We start from the raw sequence: 22,944 nt of genomic DNA, 5'->3' as shown, positions 1-22,944 counted from the left end.
TCTCAGGATGGAGTACAAGACTGAAATAGAGGTGCTCAGAAATACCAGCAAGAGACAACAACAATAACAAATGTTACTTATACATTATTTATACACATATTTCCTATGTGCCATGCACTGTTTAATCTTATGATATAGGGTAGTGCTTAATGATGAGTCCATGAGGTCCTCAAATACCTGTTTAATTCTTCCCTTTCTCCTCCTCGCTTCTCTGTTTCCAAAGAAATTAGAGACAAGTAAGTAGGCATTCAGGCCTCTTGCCTGTTTGCAGAAGCTGTAAAGTTGGCATCAATGCTTCCATTCATCTGCCTCTCTTCTAGGTCAAGAGGGCACAATCACGGTATGGATTATGAAACAAAGGGGTGTTAACTTGGGGGCAAGAGGCCAAAAAAAAAATCCAAATAAACAAACGATACAAGTTAATGCTAATGAGCAGAGAACCAGCTTACAACTAAGTCTTTCCAAGCCTTTAAGGAACTAAATAAAATATTATGTTTCAATGACTGGCATCACAGCAAAGCTGAATAATAATAATAAAATAGTACTGAACATAGAAATTACTTATGTGCATAACTGTGGCTTTATGCAAACTAATGAACCAGATGAACTTCTCTGTTATCTCTGACACAAACTTTTGTTTTTCTCCTGTGAGTTGGAAAAAAGTCAATGTGTCAGCAATTCATCTATTTCTGCCTGTTGGTTCCTCATGCAGAAATTAAATGAGGTGCATAATGTGAATTTAGATGTCAACATTCTGTTGAATTCTAGAAAGATGCACTAAAATGTTTAGTTTGCATGATAAATTTGTGTCACTCTGAGTTTGTTAAATTTGGATTATGGAAAATTGAAGTTTTGCATAAATCTAAATTCTACTAAGGACCCTATGTTAATACATTCTTCACATTATTTTTCCAAAGGATAACTTTGATCTGTTCAATCCAATCTTCAAAGTCTTCATTATACACTTTGGAAAGCAAGATTTTCTTCAATCTCAAATATTCAGCCATGAAATTAATCTTTTGAACAGGTCCTAAAATATTTAGTAGTTTTATCTGACAGGCTATTCATTTGACACAAACATCATCATGATGTGTTAAAAGCCAAACAAACCAAAATAAAACAACAACAAAAAAATGGTTCATGCTGCCAATCATTTGGTTGGTCTGAGTCACTTGTAGGTCCTCACTGGGTGCGTCCTGACAAATGGCTCAGATGGGAATAGAGGCTGGTCAGGTCCAGAGCTCTGGAGCTCAGCATGTAGCTGAGCACATCTAAGTGGGCTATCCTGGGCCCTGCCCAACTGATATGACAAGAATTATAATATCATTTAAACAAAACAAGTTTTAATATTGTACAACACAATATTAAATATCAGCTTATGTAAAGATAGCATATGCTACCTTATTGGTTCATTTATGTAATAGCTTACCTCAAAACTGGCTCCTTTTATAGCTAAAGGCCCTGCTACCCTCTCATATATCATCACTGTATATACCAAACTATTCTAAGCCCTCATCACCCAGACTCCTTCATCATTTCCTTGCCTCAGCCTCATCCCACTGAGATTATTCTCTACAGCCAAGTTAAACATCCTATAATAAAGCTATTGCGGTGTCACACTCCACTGAACAAGTCAGGATGGTGCACAATTGCTCCTCCATCTGTTTTTACAATTTATCTTCCCTCTCTGCCTTCTTTCTTTCCTTCCTTATTTTTTTTCTTCCCTCCCTCTTTTCTTATTTCCTTTTGACTTTTGATTGAATTATAATATGCCTATAGAAGAGTACATATATCATCAGTAGATTTTCACACAACTGACTGACAACACAGAAATTCCTTCTTGTTCCTTACCAGGCTGTACCCATATACTCTAAAGGTAACCAGTACCCCACATTCTAATAGCAGGAGTTAATTTAGTCTTTTATTAATCTTCTGCTATACCCAGGACTCAGGGAAAGGCTCTAACTTGGAGTGCATGAGGATGCCTTGTCTACCGCCGCCCCCCCCCCCCCCCCCGCCCTGGCCAGGCCTTGTAGTCTATGGCAGCAAGTTTAATTTGAGTCCCTACATCTAAATGTCCTGAGATGTCATCTGCCTTAATCAGACTTTTCTCAAGAGCTTCCAGGTGGAGGTGTCAAGGTGATGGCTAATGTGCTTGATGAGTAGGGAGAGACTGGCAATGGGTAGCATTTGATGATAATGGTCTGAAGCTAATATACACATTTCATCTCCTTCCCATTGTCTCCATCCTTGCTTCTTAACCATTTTCTCTGCTTCCTACTCAATTTCATTTTAGTTAATGAAATCACAAAAGGCACCTGCAACTTGTGACATTCAATCCATAGAGTCCCCAACTAATACCCAGAGCCTCTTGCATCTTAAGTGCAATGCCTCCATGGTGGGAAAGCCTTTAATGCTGCTCTGACCTAAAGAACATTCTCCCTGTCTTTCAGGAGCAAATATGCGAAAATATTTTTTTATCTGTGATTCTTTTCAACAGCAATTGAACAAATGCTATTAGTTGTTGCCTTATCATAAAGTTTTCTATTGAAAATATAACATAAAATTAGTATATGAAATAATCCCATAGATAATCCCAACCTAACTCTACAACTACTTTAATTTTGCATATTACCTCACAGATCCTGTCCACATTCACTCCAATTTTCACACTGTTGCTATGGCAGTATTCATATCAGATTACCTTTAAGTAACGTTTTGTTTATACAAACAAAAGGAGTGAGTTTTACAGATTCCTCCTATAAAATAATTTTAATACAGAATCACAAAGTTCTGCTTTTCTTTTCTGACATATCCTAATTCTTTTTATTCAGGGAAGCTGTATAGCTTAGCTAAAACAAATGGCGGCCATGCCAGGACATGAGGAGCCTGGATTCTTGCTCCCTCTCTGTCATTGTTTAAGTAAACAATGTTTACTTAATGTTTAAGTAAACAATGTCATTGTCACTTTGTTATGCCTCAAAATCTTCAGGAGTGAGCTACAAGGATGAGACCTATCCCACTTACCTTACAGGATATTTTATTAATGCAGCTGCTAGGGACTGTGGAAAGCAGCAGAGCTAGCAACTACAGCTACTTGGGCAGTGGACAGGTGAGGGCTCTGCTACAGAAGGGGCAATGGTCTCACTCAGGAGGGTCTGTGAATCAGGACTTAGTCTCAGGTCCAGTACTTGCAATGTCTGCTCTATTCACCTCATCTTAGCACCCCCTAAGAGCAGGCTTCTAAGGTCCCCAGGATGCATGCAGGGATTTGACCTTTCTGGATCCCACCTTGTCCTTTTCTCCCAGCATTTCCACTCCCTCCCCAGCTTCTACCACATCATCCTTAGCCTTCCTTCACCAAAGTCTCATTCTCTGCTTTTTCCCAGGCAGGGGCTCATTGGTCCATCAAACTGGAACCCTGACCCTGGGCGATACAAAACTTGTTTCTCTTCCTGGAAGAGAAATGCGGGGGCCTCAGAAATACAGGAGCCTTGGGGCGCCTGGGTGGCACAGTCGGTTAAGCGTCCGACTTCAGCCAGGTCACCATCTCGCGGTCCGGGAGTTCGAGCCCCGCGTCGGGCTCTGGGCTGATGGCTCAGAGCCTGGAGCCTGTTTCCGATTCTGTGTCTCCCTCTCTCTCTGCCCCTCCCCCGTTCATGCTCTGTCTCTCTCTGTCCCAAAAATAAATAAACGTTAAAAAAAAAAATTAAAAAAAAAAAAAAAAAAAAAGAAATACAGGAGCCTTTCTTTAAGATATACCACACCCCTCAAGAATGCACAGAGAAAAGCTTTCCTGCTGAGGAGGGGAAAAATAGTTTTAAAACATTCCATTTCAAATTCCATATCCCATGTCACGTACATGAATTCAGAAGCAGGAGCAATTGTTTCCGATTGGAAATGTCTTATAGGATTTTGCAGAAAGTGTGGCATTTTTGTCAACCATTAAAGACAATTGGGGGCTAAAATAGGGCACCTCACATGGAGGAGTACTGGGGGCAGAGTTCAGAGTTGGGAGAATCCAGAGTGTGTTAAGAGAGTTACAAGGATTCAGAGGCAGGTGGAGGGCAGTTGTGTGTGGTATCCAAGAGAGAACAGATGCCTGGAATGACAAGAGCAGGACTATGGCACCAGCCCACCAGAGCCAAACCCCCTTCCTCTAAGAGGCCAGTAGGCCCATCATGTTATGCAGATACCCCCGTACCTCATCACTCCAGACACCCCAGCATCCCCAATACCCATCACCAAGCTCTCACCACACATTGTCCATATGTGCCCTGACGTGACCCAGGCCACCTTCTGTTCCCTCCTGAGACTTCATATCACAACCTTTCCTCTGAAATATGAAGGTTCTCTGAAGACACTTTTCCCATGGTCATCAAAGGCTGTTTTTTCTTCCACATTCCCTGTAACTAGGATCCCAGAGGTAAGGTGGATATCTTCCTTGCTTCCCTCTGCCACCTCCAGACCATTGTTTTCCTGCAAAACCTTTGTCCTTTGACATTCGTGTGACTTGGACACACTACCTTTCTCATCTTTGTCATCTCCCAGTCACACTGCTTCATTCACTTGTTCCTCTCCACTCCAAATTCTCTCACTCTTTGTAATTTCAACATTCTTAGGAAAGGCCATTTTCATTCCCTGACATCTCAGTTTCTTCACCTCTTTGTCTCATATGATCTTTCCTTTCTACTTCAGTTACTTCCTCTGATAGTTGCACCCTGGACAATTTGCACCACCTTTGAAATCTTGAAGGCCAACATCAAGCTCCCAGACTATTCCCATATCCTTCTAGTTTAATCATTCATGTGTCCCTATCAGAAAATTCTTTAATCTCATCATGGTTTCCAATGGATCCTCCCATTTTCTCACTATCCAACAATATCTTTGTAAATGTCTCCCTTCCTACCTAGGTTCCATTACATACTCCACCATTCTAATCAGTTTTTACAAATGCCACTTGTCTGCCATTGCTTTGTGGATGTGTTATGGGCAAGCATCCTCAATGGCAATATAAGAAATGAATTAAATGAGAAAGACATTGAAGGCAAAGCTACTAGGAGGATAAAATTATTCCACAGATACATAATTATTCTTTGAAAAGGTAAATGGACTATATAAACATATGGTTGTACTGTTACATATAGTAATTTTATTCTTCATTAAGAATTAATAATATTTGACTTGATCAAATAGTTCAGCCTTGGGTTTGTCAGGTTCAAATTATCGTGGTTTTTTAATGAATGTCCCAGATTATCTCAGAATATATTTATGCCCACAAGCTGTAAAACATTTATAGTTTGTGGTTTGGGGGCTAATCAGGCCCAAAAGTATCTTTCCACGGTAACTGAAAAAGCCTTCCATACTCAGCTAGCTATTTTTAAATACAAGCCACCTCTCTCATTCCTTCCAAATCAGATTGCTTTAAACTTGGAGACCAAGCACTGTTTTTCAGCACATGTGTGTAGCAGCTCTGAAGTTCTAAGACCTATTTCCTTCAAAGTATCTGGATTGAAATAGTGTCTGGAAAAAGTGATTAAAATAGCAATGAATTTGAAAACTTCAAGAATAGCCATACAGATTTTAAAGGTGTATTTAAAAACAAATAAACAAAAACTAATTCTACCCAAACTACCTGTGAAAAGAAAGAGGTCAAGAATGGCTCTCCTCTAAATACCAAAAGAAATGAACAGTGGAGAAAGAAAGGTGTTGAATTGAATTGATGCCAAGAGACCTCTAGCAAAGGGCTTAAATGACTATTTTATTAATTGTTGTTTCTAAATCCAAAAATTTTAAGTGAAGCCAACACACTGGTGTGTTTGGTTCTGTGGCGGTAATGCCTGAGGGGATATGGTGATAAAAGCAGAGTTTGCTCTTGCTGAAATGAAGGTACATCTCAAGCACCCTACTTCATGGGCTCTGCAAGTGTCGGGCCTCCCCTATTTTCATTCATCTACTGGGGCATCACACAGTGGCGACCCAGAGAAAATGATGGAAAAATGAAACAAAGCTCCTATGAAAGGCAGCTGAAAAAATTAGTTTTAGCTTTAACTGTTAGGACAGAAGGCATTATATTGATCCCTGGGTAGTTCTAGGACTAGAATGGTTTATCCTAAAGAAACAGTGCAGTGAAAACAAAGGAAACAAAATAGTTCTAGTAAAAACACTTCATGGTGAAGATTACTACCAACAGATGTTCATAATGTGAGTAGGTAATTTTATGTCCGTATAGAAGATGTATTAATGACATGCATCTGTCATAGACTTGGGCTTCTTGGACTAGGATCTACCTTCTGGGAGGCATTTGAAAGGCAGCATCGTGGGGCCGCCTGGGTGGCTCAGTCGGTTAAGCAACCGACTTCGGCTCAGGTCATGATCTTATGGTCCGTGAGTTCGAGCCCTGTGTCGGGCTCTGTGCTGACAGCTCGGAGCCTGGATCCTGTTTCAGATTCTGTGTCTCCCTCTCTCTGACCCTCCCCCATTCATGCTCTGTCTCTCTCTGTCTCAAAAATAAATAAACGTTTTAAAAAAAAAAAGGCAGCATCGTGAGCAGAATGGGCCCTCACCTGGTCATCAGGAGGTTGGTTCCAGGTGGCTCTCTGCCTCTTACTACCTCTGACTTTGAATAGTTAGCTTCCCTTCTCTGACAATTCTTTCCCCTTCTTGGACTAAAATGTTGATACCCACCTTAGGAAGGAAGAACAACATCTCAGACTAACCAGGACAGAGTCTCTAGAGGTAGATATGTTAACGTGTGGAGAAAGTCATCCTCTATTTTGGACCTCATCCTTTCTGTAGAGTAGGAAGTGAGTTCATCCACTGGGGGAAGAAACAGAGGATCATGTGAAGAGAAAGTTTGGAGGAACGTCTTGGTGAGCAGATGGAGATCAGAAAAAGCTGGCAAAGCCACAATAACATTTACAAGCACAGACATGTAGTGAACCTGACAAATGGCTCCCTACAGTGGCAGCATGTCCCAATGTGTGAAGCTAGAAGATGGAACCCCTTGAGCAATGGGAGTTGGAGAGAGAGAAGGGGTTAGGAAAAGGTCCTGCAGTCAAATCTGAAGAAAAATTGCAGAGTGCATTCCCTCTTGAAGATTCATGGTGTATATTGGCATACTAAAGGCTCTGGGGAGACCTACAGTAAAGAAATAGGATAAGCTATTTAATCCTGAACTCATTTGACTATAGCAACTTTTAAAAATATGTTTGTAATAGTTACCAGAGGGGAGGGGGGAATGAAGATATTAGGCGGTGGGGATTAAAGAGTACACTTATCATGATGAGAAAATAAAATAAAGTGAAAAAAATAATAATACTGGAAAATATGTTTGTTAAAATTTCACTGAACACAATAGATAAAACGCTGTTCTAGGGTATAAAATCCAAGCTTGCCAACAAGGTATATAACACCCTGCAGGGTGGAGCTCCTGCCACCACTTGCCTCAAACCTAAAGTTTAGTGCCACTAAGCCAAACCATCTAGGCTCATTTTTGTCCACCCCCACCCCACATCCCAGACTGCCCTGCGTACGGCATGCCTCATGGTTTCTTTATGTGAGTTTTGCTCACTGAAAACACAAATGCTCTCCTCTTTGACTGGCCAGCTCTTATTCATCTTTTAAGATTTGTGTTATTATCCAGGAAGCCACGCTCCTCAGAGATATTTTATAACTTTGAGTGAAGCTGTATATTCAGAAAAATAACTCACCTGTGCATGGCAATATATCCATTCTATATGTTGCTTTCCCACATATTATCTCATTCAACCTTCGTTTCTATACTGCAAGAGAGACCTTATTATTATTATCATCATCTTATAGGGGAGAAAATGAGGATCAAGAAGTCTCAGTGACTTGCCCAAGATTACCCTATCAGAAAATGGCAGAGAGCATTCTCACTTCAAAGCCAAGGCCTGACAATATAGTGGGTATGCGAGCTATCAGAATCAAAGCATTTAAAGAGCTTCTTGTAAAACCAATCATCTAACTGCTTCTCCCTCCTGTCTGTTTCTCTGTGTGTCTCTTTCTCTAACATCATCGCTGCCAGCATCATAGCGTCTGCCTCTTGGATGGGCCTCTAGTGACTGAGAAGGACAGAGAGACTAGGGTGGAATAAAACTCATTTGTACCCTGTGCACACGTCTCTTCTCACAACTGCTGCTGTTCCCAATTTTCTGCTTGGCTGAATTTTTTAAAGAGTGTTAACTGTGTTTTTCCTGTTGCTAAATGCAAAACAAACAAAAAGCACAGTCACGTGTGTGTACACATGCTAGTATATTTCTTTTTGAAGCAAATATTTGTAATAACGAGCTGGAAAGGATGAAGCTTGACTTTAAAAAAATTCTTTTACATTGTTTACCATATTTTAAAAGTAGAAAGTGACTAAAGGAAAATTCTCCAACTTCAGTTGGAAACACTGAGCTCAATAAAAACTTGTGCTGTTGTGAGACTTCATCTTCACTAGCTGCCCCAGGCTCTTGACTTGTGTGGTGTTCATTTGGAATAGTGAGTGAGGGTAAGACTGTCCCTGGCCTGCTGATGGCCCATCCTCTCCTCCTGTTGCCCCACTCCCATCTCCAGGGGCTGCCGAACCTGGACAGTGTATGAGGAAGCAGCCTCAGAAAACTACTTGAACAAAGATACTGGTGGTATGATGGGTTTGGCCCTCCCAGAGTAATTAGAATTCCAAAGGAGAATCCATCCTATCCCCAGGTTAATTATTCTATAAGTGTAGAACTTTTGGATCTATATCACTTTTCTATATCACTGGCATCTTTCAAGTTGCATCATTTGTAAGGACATTTTCTTTTCCTTTTATAAGTGGACGGTAGTCAGCCATCCTGACTACCAGGGGGAAAGAAGTGATGCTAAGCTGAAAAGGAGGCTCTAATACATATGTGTGTTAAATGGAATAAGCGATCATTTTCCATCATTTAAACAGCTGCACAGACCTAATGAAAAGCATTCTATTTCAAACAGTTATACTTTTAAATATTGCTTTCTGCCCCCTACACTTCACTCTTCTTTTACTCCTTTCAAGATAAATAGGCCCTTTTTCCCTGGCTACTAGAAGATTTCCTTGTGAAAGGCATAGATTGTATGTGAGAAGCACATCCATTCATATCCAGTCGAGGTAGTCAATACTGCCCGGTCTGCCAGGCAAAGGGGAACCGGATCCACGTGCCCATGTCTATCTGCATCTGCCCGCTTGGCATGGCTGTGTGCCCACCAACCTCAATGCACCATACTGGCTCTGTTCTCCCAGCAAAAAGGACACAGTGTGTTTCTCAGGCAGCGTTTCTGTTTGCTTCCTGACAGCTTGAGTGCTGCAGAGAATGGCTTTGAAGTCAGGCAGACCACACTAGTTACTAACTCTGCTGCTTGGTCAAATTGCTCTCAGAGCCTCTGTTTACTTATGTAAACTGGGGTGGGGGGGTGTGCCAGTGTGTACCATGGGGATTCGTGAAATGCGGTCTGTGAAGTGCCTGGCACATTCACACCCAGCACAGTATGGAAAAGTAGTTGCTACCAGGTCCTAGAGAAAGGTTTGTTGGGCTAAAAAGCTGAATTTAATACACTAACAAACTGTCTTTTGCAGAGTTGAAGTCACTTCCTCCTCAAAAGGCTTAAAGGACCCCTTCAACTTTATTTTCAAGGCCCTCCATGATCTAGAGCAAACCCCTCCATTTTCCCATATAAACCATGCTTTGCATGCACTCCATCATTTTGAGCCACGTTACACATGCCCTAAACTTGCTATATAATGTCCCATTTCTATGCTTTTCTTCTAGTTTCCTCCAGCCTTGAATGTAAGACTCCCTAATCTTTACTTATTATAATGCTGACCTACAAGGCCACCTCAGGTGGTGCATCTTCCATTAGACTTCCTCTACAGCTCTGTCAGAATTAATCTCTCTCTACTCTTATCCCCCTATTCAAAATTTATCACATTCTGTCTTGTGTTAGCTGTGTTTTTCTGTCTTCCTCATTGGATTAAAAGCTTATTAAAGGCGAGAACCTTTTCAACAAATGTTGTTGAGCACTCCTGTGTGCCAGGGACTACAGAAGTAAGTATGCACTAGTCAGTGCCCAGAAGCAGCTTGGATCCAGTAGGGTCCATATATACACCATATATACACCGTTTCTTCATTTAACAAGTATTTATTGAACACATTCTGCCTGCTAAGCTCTGTGCTAGGGACTAGGTATGGGATGAAGAACAAAATGGTGTCTGCTCTGGTGCTAGGGGAAACAGTCATCAAATAATTAAGCAAACAAATAACTCTGTAATGACACCTTGCGATATGTGCTATGAAACCTATTGCAGAGCCACATCCATAAGTATTTTCTAAGCTGCCTTCTCTTCCCTACTCTTATCTCACCTTGATCTTCAAAAGTCATTCATGATGCTTCTTACGTGGCAGTTCACACCCATACTAATCTCCTTATCAAATGGTTGCTTGACTGCACCCTAAATTCTCTTCCGAACACATTTTCATTTTATTCAGTATGAGAATTTTTCAAATATTTAAGTTATAGTTCCCTTTTGCTTAATAATTCCATCTTTAAGTCATTTTTCTCCTCTCATCTTTTACTATAAGAAGTCAGAAGAAACAAAGTCACTTCTTCAACACTTCACTTAGAAGTCTCCTCAGTGAGGGGTACCTGGGTGGTTCAGTCGGTTAAGCCTCCTCCTCTTGGTCTCAGCTCAGGTAGAGATTTCATGGTTCATAAGTTCGAAGCCCGCAACGTGCTCTGTACTGACAGTGTGGAGCCTGCTTGGGATTGTCTCTGTCTTCCTCTCTCTCTGCCCCTTCCCTGCTCACTCTCAAAGTAAATAAACTTAAGGAAATTAAAAAAAAAAATTAATCTCCTCAGCAAAACACCCAATTTCATCACTGGCAAGTTTTCTCCATTGTCCAGTAACATGTTCCTTACTTCCATCTCAGACCTCATCAGAACGGCCTTTACCATCTGTATTTCTATCAACATTCTGTTATGTGATTATTTATGTATTTTCTAAGGTGGAAACCTTCTTTACAGCTCTTCTTTCCTTTCTGTGCCCCCACCATAATTGTTTATAAAAACCCCTTAATGATAATTTCAGCTTCATCTAGCATGCATCTAAAACCCCAGCTCCGAACTTATAACCTAGTTTCAGAGCTGCTTCCACCTTTTTAGGTATGTGTTGTAGCAGCACCCCGTTTCTTGGTATGAATTGCTGCCTTAGTCACTTCAGGCTGCTGTCACAAAATGCCATAAGCTGAGTAACTTATCAACAACTGAAACTTCTTTCTCATTGTACTGGAGGCTGGGAAATACAAGATAGAGGTGCCAACCAATTCGGTTTCAGATGAGAAACTTCTTCCTAGTTGCACACTGCTGACTTCTTGGTGTGTGTGCCCATATGGCAGGAGAATGAACTGCCCTCTGGCCTCTCCTTTTGAGGACCCTAATCCTACCAAAAAGTCTCCACCTTCATGACCTGATCACCTCCCAAAGGCTATCCCTCCAAATACTATCACATAGGGAGTAGGTTTAACATATAAATCTTGGGGGGACACTCACATTAAGTCTATAATAGCATTTGTCTATTGACTCTTCTTCTGAACCCTGTAAGGACATTTACTTGCTTTTGTATGGATTCAGAGGCTTTTTTTGTTTGTTTTTATTTTGTTTTTAAGTTTACCTATTCATTTTCAGAGAGAAAGAGAGAGGGCAGGAGAGGGGCAGGGAAAGAGAAAGAGAATGCCAATCAGGCTCTTCCCTGTCAGCAACAGGGCTGGATCTCACAAAACATTCACGAAACCTGGAGATCATGACTTGAGCCAAAGCCAAGGGTTGTAGGCTTAACCGACTGAACCACCCAGGCACCCCAGGATTCGGAGTTTTCTATGTAGGCAGTACCCCCACTGGATCCTAGCTGCGTCTGGGGATTGACTGGTATACACTTACTTCTGTAGTCCCTGGCACACAGGAGGTGCTCAAAAATTGTTGAAAAGATGAATTTGTGTCACATCATGGCAATGATATACATACCACTGGTGTTAGAAACATCGATTGTTCAATTTGTCTTACCTTAAAAGAAAACATCAAGATTTAAATTCTTCCTTATAGTCCTGACATGGTAATTTTTCAGTAACATTCTAAGTTAGGGCAGATATTTTTATATTTCACATATAAAGGTTGAATTTGTGCTACTGGTGAGGTATGGGGCTAGTACTGCAATCTGGTCAGGGCTGTTATCTCTTTATCACTCTTCTCCATAATAAAACCTAGGCCTGTCTCCAGTAGACATCATTCCTTTGTTCTGAAGTACCTGGCAAGAATTACAGTCAGAAGCCCAGAAATCCTAAAAGTAAAGAAGGGGATCCATTTTGGATAAGAAAGGATCCCAAATATTATCTGGCCTTATTATATTCTAGATTTATCCCTTCCTATTACTTAAGAGATCACATTATGCTTTTCTTGGGAGAGAAATTGTGTTTAACAGTGATCCAGGTGACTGGCTTGATTCTGAATCATTTTGCCCTTGTAAGGATTAGGGAATAGAACAAAAGATCAAAGTTCCAAGAAGGACTGAAAATCACAGTATTTATCCTTCTGAGACTGCCTACAGGGCCATTATTACAGTAATTCAGTAGCATTATTACTGCAGAATAGAGAGTGGATGCTAAATCAATATGTATTTAGTAATTGTTTTTATTAAGACCTGATAAAACCTCCTCCACTTTTTTTTAATAATGAGACTTTTAAAAAAATGTTTATTTTTGACAGAGAGAGAGAGAGAGAGGGAGAAATTGACAGAGAACAAAGCAGGGGAGGGTCAGAGAGAGAAGACATAGAATCCGAAGCAGGCTCCAGGCTCTGAGCTGTCAGCACAGAGTCCAATGCAGTGCTCAAACTCATGAACCATGAGATCATGAGCTGAGCCTAAGTCAGACACTTAACTGACTGAGCCACCCAGAAGCCCCAAAACCTCCTTCACTTCTATTTAGACATCATCTCATCATGCAACTTTATGCCACACACACAGCTTTCCAAATTCAATGCTGAATTAGTTATATTTTGATAGTGTTTCAAGTGAATTTATTGTCTGGTATATATAAAAAATTACCAAATGTAGTTTTTATCTGAGTTTACAACTAAACCAAATGTTTTACTTAGGGGAGAATAGTTGCAACACTAAAATATTTTGGATTTTTGAGACTGAGTCAGGAGTTAGAAAAAAGAAAATTTCCAAAGCTTTTTGAAACTTTCTTCTTTCTTTTCATTTTCTTTCACCATAGGGAATAATATGTGGCTGGCATCACAATAAATCTTATTGGCAGAAAGTGCTAGAAAGGGAAGGATTACTGATGGTTGGAATGTCTGGCAAAGGTGTCAGAAAGATGGTGGGATCTATACAGTATCCCAGAAGGCAGTGGCATTTGCATAGGTGGGGAAGACAGAGAAGGGAAGGGACTCAAGCAAGGGTCTAAGTAAAAGCTTTGTATGGGGAGCACATCTGCATGAGGAAGAGCTGTAGGAGAACAGTCTGGAAAACGAGGGAAGGTACAGGCAAACCAGTGGTTGAGGTTATCTTTATGTTGGAGACTGGTGACCACAGGTCATGGGCATGAGAGATTTGGGGTCTTAGAAGACCAATGTAGCAGCAGCTCATAAAATCAGTTGAATGGGGATGCAGTGAGCACTGAAAGGATTCGGAGTGGGCTGGAATGAGGACAAGGATACACTGAGAGACACTTAGCGCCTGTTTGGAGTTAGGACAAAAAGGACTTGAGTGCTAATTTTGCCTCTTGTTAATGACTTAGGCAAGGTGCTTCATCTCTCTGGGCCTCAGCTTCTTCATCCTATGGCCTTTTGAGGACTAAACCGGATAGTAAATGGGAAGCTCTTGGCACACGGTGGCACTAGATAAAATTGCAGTTCTTACAAGTTCAATAGAAATGGGTCATTTTCTCTAATTAGTTATAAAAAGTACACTTAGAAGTAATCCCTATTCATCTAATCAAGCTTTTTTGAAGGTTACTTCTGGTAAACTCACAACACCATGAGGATGGTTTCACTGAGGAACAATCTGGAACAATTAGGGATTAAGTGAAGGAGGAATAGCCTCTGGCTCTGGGTCTCAGAACACAAACCACCTCAAACCTCACCCCTCACACCACAAACTGTCCCTATCCCACTCCACCCCCACCCCTTTTTTAAGTGGAGCCTGCCCCTGGCCTGGTCCAAAGCCTCCCACCTTTGACTGTCCAGTGCTTCCACAGTGGAAAGTCTGCAGAAACCTTGAACTAGAGGACAGCCATCTGGGCATGACACAGAGTAGAGCATCTAAATTCCTCGTGCCCATCACTCTGGTCTGTTTAAGAACTTTTTCCATTTACTTCAAAAGTAGTCGTCTTATGTGATCAGATGCTGGGATAGGCACATATCAGCTGAAAACACAAAGAATCAGTCAAAACACACCCATGTGTGTGTGGGGTCAGGGTGGCAGGCAGCAAAGGAAATAGAAACAGGATGGAAATGGAAAAACTCCATCTGGTTCTTCCAAAAATAATCATCACAAGGGAGAATATCTGACATGGTGTCAATTCCTGAAGGAATGAGCTGAGCTTGCTTTTTGGGGAGAGGCAAAAAATGGTCACAAGGGAGTAAGTCTGAAGAAAGTAAGAGGTGGTGGAGTTGAGGGGAACATGTGACCCCGGTGCTTGGAAAAGTTTTCTTTCTTTCTTTTTTTTTTCCTCTCCAAATCTCAAGTGTTTGTCTATTAAACAGAAGATAAAGTTGGTCCCTAAATAGATGCATTCATAAGTAGTGTGGCATCATGGAAAGAGCATAGACTTTGGAGCCTGAAAGACCTGAATCTGCATTCACTTAATTGCTATGTCACTTTGGGAAAATAATTTCTGCAGTCTTTAGTATCTGTGTCTTTGAGACAGAGACTCTAATGAAAATCTTTCTATGAGGGTTAGAAGTGATACATATAAAGTGCCCACAGCAGTGTCAGGCATATAGTAGACATTCAGTAAATGGCAACTGTCATCATCACCACTACCATGTGCACTATTATATAAGTCTCCTTATATTAAGGGAGGAAACTAAGCCACACTGTGAGGTGTATTTCTAACCCATAGACAGAATATCCTGAAGAATCTTGAAGCCTTATTTGAAACGGCAGGAATAGGAATGCTCAGTGATTACTATTGGCATTGCTCTGACTCTCCTAGGTTATATCATTCAGTTCAGTCCCATGTCTCTGCCCTTTCATGTCTGCAAGCTCTTCCTCAGTCCCATGCCTCACCCCAACTTTGCCATGTTTCACATTCTTTCTTGACTCAAGAATGCATTTTTGAAACACATCCTTATAGCAGGAAGAGGCAATTGTTACTACCTTTTTGCCTTCCTATCAGGCTGTAGATGGCCACTAGGTCACAACCAGATTAGACACAGTGATTTGAGAAGTCTCCCAGTTTAATTGCCAAGGACTACCATGAGCTCCACCTTTTGAGAGAATGAATGATTGTTGAGAGGCACGTTGTGACTTCTTTGACTCTGAATAGAATATTTCCAGGAATCCTTGGGATTCCCTGAAACATGCACTTCTAACACTTGTTCTCTGGAATCACCACTCTTGGGAGAATTACTTATCTTAGACTCAGAAAACAAATCTTGATTGATCATTTTGTACAATCTTGAATCATTTAAGCTCTTAAAAATACTAGGGAAACAACTTTAGAGAGCCTCCCTCAGCAGTAAATGTAACACATGAGTGGTGAGTAGATCTTTCCTAGGAATCCAAGCTTTGGAAATAGGAAGTACAGACAGGCTGAACAGGCTGTGTTAATTGGGTCCACCCATCCCAGTGGGGGGAAAGAGCCAGACCTGGGTGAAAATCTCAAGTTATTGCCCTTTCAAACTCTGTTGCTCTAAGCAAGTTGCTTCATCTCCTTTATTCTCTTTCTGAATTTCTAAAAGGAGAATCCTGCTGCCTACTTCCTAAGGTTGTCATAAGATTTAAGTTAGGGGTGCCTGGGTGTCTCAGTCAGTTAAGTGTCTGACTTTGACTCAGGTCATGATCTCGCAGTTTGCAAGTTCAAGCCCCATGTCTGGCTCTGTGCTGACAGCTCAGAGCTTGGAGCCTGCTTAGTATTGTGTGTCTCCCCTGCTCGCACCTATCTCTCTCTCTCTCTCTCTCTCTCTCTCAAAAATAAAGAAACATTAAAAAACGTATAATGAGAGAAATGAGTGCTTTGATATCCCTTCCCAGTGCCCACTCCCCACTCCACCCTTGATAAGATTTTAAAATATTTTTTTTCTCTCTAAAAATAATGAGAAGAAATCACTAGCAGAAATAAAGTACAATTAAAATTATCTGTTGTTTGCAATCACACTTTACGAATCTTGAAAGTCAGTGGTGGTGGGAATCAACCTAGAATCCTTTCAAGACAAAGAAATCTCGAGTCTTCGGAGAAATCAGAGACAATGATTTAATTTAGTTATTACTAATATTATTATAACAAAATCCATTCTGACCTAATGACCTAATATGGGGGTGCCTGTGTGGCTCAGTCAGGTAAGCACCTGACCCTTGATTTCAGCTCAGGTCATAATCTCATGGTTCATGGGATTGAGTTTTGTGTCGGTCTCTGTGCTGACAGTGTGGAGCCTGTTTGGGATTCTCTTTCCCCCTCTTCTCTGTTCCTCCCCAGCTCATGCTCTCTATCTCTCTCAAAATAAATAAATAAACTTTAAAAAAACCTAATATATATCAATTTTGTGCTTACAAAGTATTCTTCCATACATTATGTCATTTGACCCTCAAAACAATTCTCTAAGGCAGGAAGCTCAGAAATTTATCTTGCTCAGGTAAATGCACTGAGGTTCAGAAACTTGCCATGAGTCACAGCTAAGTGATCACAGCAGGACTCAAGCACATGTGTCCAGACCCCAAATTCACTGCTGACTCTTCTGTCATCCCACTTAATTCCTTAGCTGTTAGCCCCATCACATGAGAAGCATGAAAACATGCGTGTGATTGCCCACACACACACACACACACATATATATATATATATCATGCCATAGCTCACATCGTTCCACTGGGTCAACCAGTTTTTTCTAGGACTCAATAGTATGTGGGTATAAATTGTAAGAGTTGCTAACATTTATTAAGAAACTGTTATGTGCCAGCTACTATGCTAAGTAAGCCCTTTATATACACTTCCACCTAATCCTCTCAATAACTCTATAAAGTAGATATTGTTACCTCATCTTATAGAAGAAGAAACTAATTATCAGAGAGGTCAAGAAACTTGTTCAAGATCACACAGTCCCACAATGGATTCAGAGAAATGTCTGTCTGGCAAAATACACACTTTCAATCTCAGTGCTATTTACATCATAGCAAAAACCCATGTTTCTCGGGCACTTGCCACAACTTCTCATACAGAACTCCAGCCCTCCCTGAAGGTGCCCCTCAAATATTTAAGAGTGTCCTAAGGAGATGCCTTACATGTGTCCTCCAGGTAAATTCTATCAGTCCTTCTGTCAACTCTTTCTCTTCTATTCTAAGCCTATACAACCTAGAAATGAAATATTTGTCAGTAATCGCTTCTGTGGTAGGCTCACAAATAACAGGTTAGAAGAGAGAAGTGTCCTGAACACACCACCACTACCACCATAGTTTTTTGGTTTGTACATCGTTTTATTTGGAGGTTGAAGTTGAAGTGAAACTTCTCATCTCTTTAAAACCCTGGCCGATCTGGCAGTTGTGGTAAAGAGGCATCTGGCAATTATTTCACTTCCTTGAAGCTCACATTCCTCAACTGCAAAATGGAGATAATGCCATCTCCTCACCCTTGATTTCAGCTCGGATTGTGTTTTGCCTTAAATAACATTAAGTCTGTAAAGCACCTAGCATAATGCTTGGCACCTGGAGAAGCAAAAACAAAAAGATGGTTCTTCTCACCCAAATCCCTGTTCTGTACAAAGATAGCTCCTTGCCTTATTAGCAGTTAATCCATTAACAAACTAGTATGTGTTAAGTGATTAGTGTTCACACAAGTACTTTTATAGGAGAGTGGGAAAATTACATAAGAGGACTAAACATCAATCAACACAGGATTTTTATTGAAAAATAGTGTGATCAGATCAACATATCATTATTTCAATGGAAGGGTCTAAGACTTGGACATAACATTGTTTTGCCAAAGTTTTCTCTGTAATGATGTGTGTTATAAAGGGATTATACTGTCCTATTCCTAGACTAGACAGCTCTGGGCACATTTCTGAGCAAATGTACACTGAGTCCTTTGTCAGTTGTCTGGAAATGTGGACAGAGTTACCATAACCTTGGGTGTAATGGCTGTGTGAATATATTTAAAATAAAAATAAACAGAGGGCCCCAACCACCCATCCTGAGAACTTCCAAAGACACCCTGGCCAGGAGTGGTCAGCCAAAGCCATGGCCCTGCAGTAATCCAGCAGTGCTTCCCATGTAAGGTAATGGCCAGGAGTTGGGGGGAGAGAGATAGGTCAGGCTCATGTGCTGCCAAAGCAGCCAACTTTTTAGGTTATGTGTTCAGTTTGTCTCAGAGCATAATTTCCTGGTTCCCTTTCAGTCAAGTTCAAATTAAAAGGAAAGACCTTTTCCACCTCCTACTCACTTCTCTCCTCAGGAACAAGGCCATGGGACTCAAAATGTTCTTTTCCATTGTGAGAGATATTGAGCCTATAGTAACACCCTGAAAGTGGACTACTCAGTGAATTTTCAGGTGAATTGCTTTAGTTTTCACAAAAGGCTGAAGTATTTTTTTAAAACAAAGCAAAGCCCTCTCCCGTCTGGTTTGTCATCTGCATAACTTCTCTTATTTCATCTTTCTGTCTCTCTCTCTCTCTTTTTTTTTCCTTATCCCTTTTTCATCTTTATCTCTTTATTTCTATTTATTTGGGTGTGTGTGTGTGTGCGTGTGTGTGTGTGTGTGTGTAATACCATGTATTTTGATGTGGGACTATGGGACTAACACTGGGAACTCCTAAATAACCATAGGGTTTAAAGAGGAAATTCATTAAAACATTAAAGTTGTTTACAACTGTGCATTATCAATGCAAGCAAGGTGGATTAAAAGTACACTTTGGAATGTCCTGGAAGCTTCATCTACAAATCACACAGTGTCTCCCAAGTCAGACACCAAAGAACAAGTGTAGCTAATATAGAATTTAGGATTAAACAATGAAACAAATAACTTTAATATTTTCATTTCAAATATGGGGAAGGGGACATTTAATTAAGAAAAAGAAATTCAAAAAAAAAAAAAAGAAAGAAAGAAAGGAAAGAAAAAGAAATCCCATCAGACTCACCAACATGAGAGTGCTGACTGTTGACTGTCCCCTCCCACCTCTCATTACTAGAGTGTTCTCCAGTCTGTCTGGTTTTGTGATTCTGTAAAGTGAGTGCTGAGTCCACTCTCACAGCAACATTATCCCCTGCTCCTTGAAGACTGCCCCTGGGTCCTGAAGATGTGTCATTTGCTTCCTCAGGCTGTCATTGGAACCATGGGGCCAAGTCATGTCTGCCCACAGCTGCTGGCATTTGCATCCCTGGACACTGAGGTCTGAAACTCGACCCTGGCAAGGGCCCTACCCCCTTGGAGGAAATGGCTGAACAGCCCGAGCAACAGCAGATGAAAACTTCCTTCCTCTTCATCCAGCTGCAGGCCCCCCCTGCCCGAGCTCACCCCTCCCAGTCTCCAGCTACTGCAGCCTGGACAGCAGCCCCAGGGGGCCCGGAGGAGGGACACATTTTCCCAAGTCCCAGGACTGGCTTCTTGGCAGGCCAGGACCTCAGGCACACACAGGGCTTGGCTGCTCCTCCCTCCCGCCTGCTGCAGAAGGGGGGCTCTGGGACAGAGGAACCAGCTGCTTTCAGTTGCTCTGCTCTGAAGGAGGAGGAGAGAGAGGAAAAATCCCAGGATCTGGATGTAAGAAGAGGTGGTGTCTGCAGAACCCCACGTCACAGGCCTTCCCCGGCCCCCGCCTCCAGGAAATTTGGACGACTACAGCCCCTGTCATGCAGACTTCGTAGCCCAGCTCCCATTATGAGCAATGAAAGCAACAATCCCTCCATGGGCTGGGAGCACTGGCCAGTCATCACTGCCCCCCAGGACCTGTGGAGCAAGGACCCTTCGTCTTGGGATGCCTTGGGATGTTCAATGCCACAGGCCATCCTGGCTCACGCTACTGACAGGGGTGAAAGTGCTATGCTGAGGAGAGGTGTTGCTACCTGCCAGGTTCTTCCCAAGAGCTGTGAAGAGGGCACCAGCACCACTGTGCAAGCTAGGAGAGCAAGGCTCTACAGATACTGTCCGCCCATTCAGACCAGCAAGAGCTACCCAGCCCTGCCTGCCGCTCTGCCTCTCAAGGTAAGAAAGCCCATATGGCTGAATCCCCAGACCCCAGCTGTTCCCAGAAGAGAGAATAGAGAATGGGGACAGATGTGCCCACTAGAGCTCCCAGTCACTCACACTTGCATGTCCCCTGCACTGTCGATGGGGTAAACCTCAGTAGCAGAGGTACTCATCAGCCACAGTTCCCCTACCTTGGGCCTAGATCTTTCCTCTCTGCTCTGCCACCTTTCCCAGCCATTAGCAACATTTTGTTTGGAAGGAGAGGATGAATAACTGTTTCCCAGATTTCTGACAAAGATAGGAGAAGAGAAGTCAGGCAAGGAAGTACATACTTTTAGGGGAAGACCAGAGGGAAGGATAAAGGAGGTACATCAACTTTTATTGAGCCCTATGATGTGTCAGCCATTATGCTAGATGTTTTTCTATACCCCATTTGTCCTCATAACCACCCTGAAAAATAGAAGCTCATACCCCCATTTCAGATGGGGGGAGCTGAGAAGTGGCTAGGCAAAAATCCTACCCCTTCCAAAAAGAAAAAGTACAGAAGCAAAACCTATTCTCCAGAATGGGCTCTGGGCATTTTAAGGAGGTTTCAGTGAATTTTGTGGAGGTTTTCAGAACCAAAGTGCAGCCTTGGAACTCAGCCACACCTTCTAAAGCCACATCTACCTCCCATCACCCCCCCACCCCACCCCAAGAAGCTGTATAGCCCTGAGCATTGACCTCCCAGCTTCCATTTCCCAGTAGGAATGGAAGAGATAAATCTGTGTGGTCTTCAAGGGTCTCTTCCAGCTTTTATGGGCTCTGTCTCCAATCATGGCCATGCTGGCTCATTGTTATTAGCATCTTATTCTCTGCATCTCTGACCCAACCTCCTCATTGTGATGGTGTTCTCTCCACCCAGTTCAGGTATACAGATCACAAAATGGATGGACAAAATAAAAAAGTATGCTTTTATTTTCCCTTTATTAACAGTTTAGACAATTTGCTATACTTTGCACATAATATAGGTGACAGGGGTGAGGGTGAGGAAGAGCGTGTGTGTTGGGGTTGGTGGGATCAGGGAGAAGAATGGGGACTTTTCTGGGGTATGGGAAGGTAGACATGGAGGGGACTCTCAGGGACCTCACAGAAGAAATGAATGAAATTTCCATCAGAAAATTGGTCTTCCATGGACTTGGAAATGATGCGGCTTCTAGATTCTGTGGTTCTCTCCTACATGCTTCTATATAACATCCTTCCATGCTCTTTCCCCTTTTAACAGGGAGCCTGTATAGTCACAGTTAAGAATCAGGGAGAAAGGATGAGCCTAAGTTCTATTCAGAGGGGAACTTTTGGAAGAAAAGAGATGCTAGCATGTTCCCTTAAGAAATAGTTTACATTCCTTCCTGGTTCTTGTATCACTCATTTCCTACAGGGATTTAGGAGGAATGACATACCCATGCGTCAGAGCCCTGTCTCTTTATGTGTGGTCACACAGTAGTTGTTTATGTACTTTGATGCTGGTTTGATAACTTGAAAACTCTATCTTTTCCTATTCTCCCCTCCCACCTTCCGGGTATAAACCAAAGCCTCAGAGCCATTTCTCTAGGAAGAAGTACCTTGGGAGTTGATCCAAGTGGGTATATTTCTCCCTTGTCTGCTTCATGTAGCAACTTTTGTGAATGGGCTCCCAGACATCTGTCCCATCTAAACTAAGCATTACAAGATTCTGGGCTAAAAACTTAGATTTGTATACTAAAGTGTTGGGCCAGCAAAAGGGACCCTCAGTAGTCTTGTCTTAAGGGAGAGAAGAAGAGAGGCAAATCAGTGAGACACTTGTGTAGGACCAGGGAGTACATGGTCCGTGAAAGGTGTCCATCTAGGGTAGGACTCGAGCTGGTTAGGAAGCAGGGCTACAAAAACTTATCCTTGAGTTTGCTGGTCAAACATGATTCCCTCCATAACAGGAAAGATGGGAGTTGTGAAATTAGCACCCTCAGACCACAAGTCCTTTAAATGCTTTATGGCTATTATTAGCCAGGTGATCCCTGCCTGGTCTTCTGTGCTAGAGAAAGGAGTACAATTAACAGAGAGAGGTTTTTCCATCTTCCCAGTCCTGAATAGATTAAGGTGTCTGGATTTGATAAATTAGTGTATAAGAATTCCCTAGTCCTCTCATGCTTTGGAATTTAGCTGTAGAAGTCACTATAAAATGGCAGCAGCCTGATTAAAAATGTCTTCTTGTCACCTATGAATGGAAAGCCCTTGAATACCTGTAGTGGAAACTTTCACCTGATGTGCTCATGAAAAAATGTGATCGATTATATTTATTAAAGTGAAATTTTGGTTATATGGAAGCAAAGTCTACACACTACACACTACATGTACACACTACATGTGTTTCATAGGCTTGAGGTCCTTGTATTAACTTTCCAAGCAGATAAATCTGGATCTTAAGTGTAAAGTCTCTTCTTCACAATGCCCCAGCTGCCTAAATATATTGCCTCACAGTTGAAACAAAAGGACTCCAATATGAAAATTATTGACT

At 41.8% G+C, this 22,944-nt stretch overlaps 1 protein-coding gene across 2 annotated transcripts in view; it reads left to right on the top strand.

The window, feature by feature from the left end:
* Nucleotides 1-19,550: 19,550 nt before the first annotated feature.
* PSD3 (pleckstrin and Sec7 domain containing 3) overlaps nt 19,551-22,944 on the top strand; it is a 674,080-nt gene continuing 670,686 nt past the window's right edge. For both annotated transcript variants that reach the window (XM_043562534.1, XM_043562543.1), the window contains exon 1: nt 19,551-20,429. In XM_043562534.1, coding sequence (XP_043418469.1) covers nt 19,665-20,429 — 765 coding nt within the window. In that variant the 5' untranslated portion in view covers nt 19,551-19,664. The remainder of the gene's footprint in view (nt 20,430-22,944) is intronic.

This window comes from Prionailurus bengalensis, chromosome B1, assembly GCF_016509475.1.
Source record: "Prionailurus bengalensis isolate Pbe53 chromosome B1, Fcat_Pben_1.1_paternal_pri, whole genome shotgun sequence".
Lineage (NCBI taxonomy): Eukaryota > Metazoa > Chordata > Mammalia > Carnivora > Felidae > Prionailurus > Prionailurus bengalensis.
Note: the sequence above shows the minus strand (reverse complement) of the source record. Positions and strands in the feature narration are given on the sequence as shown.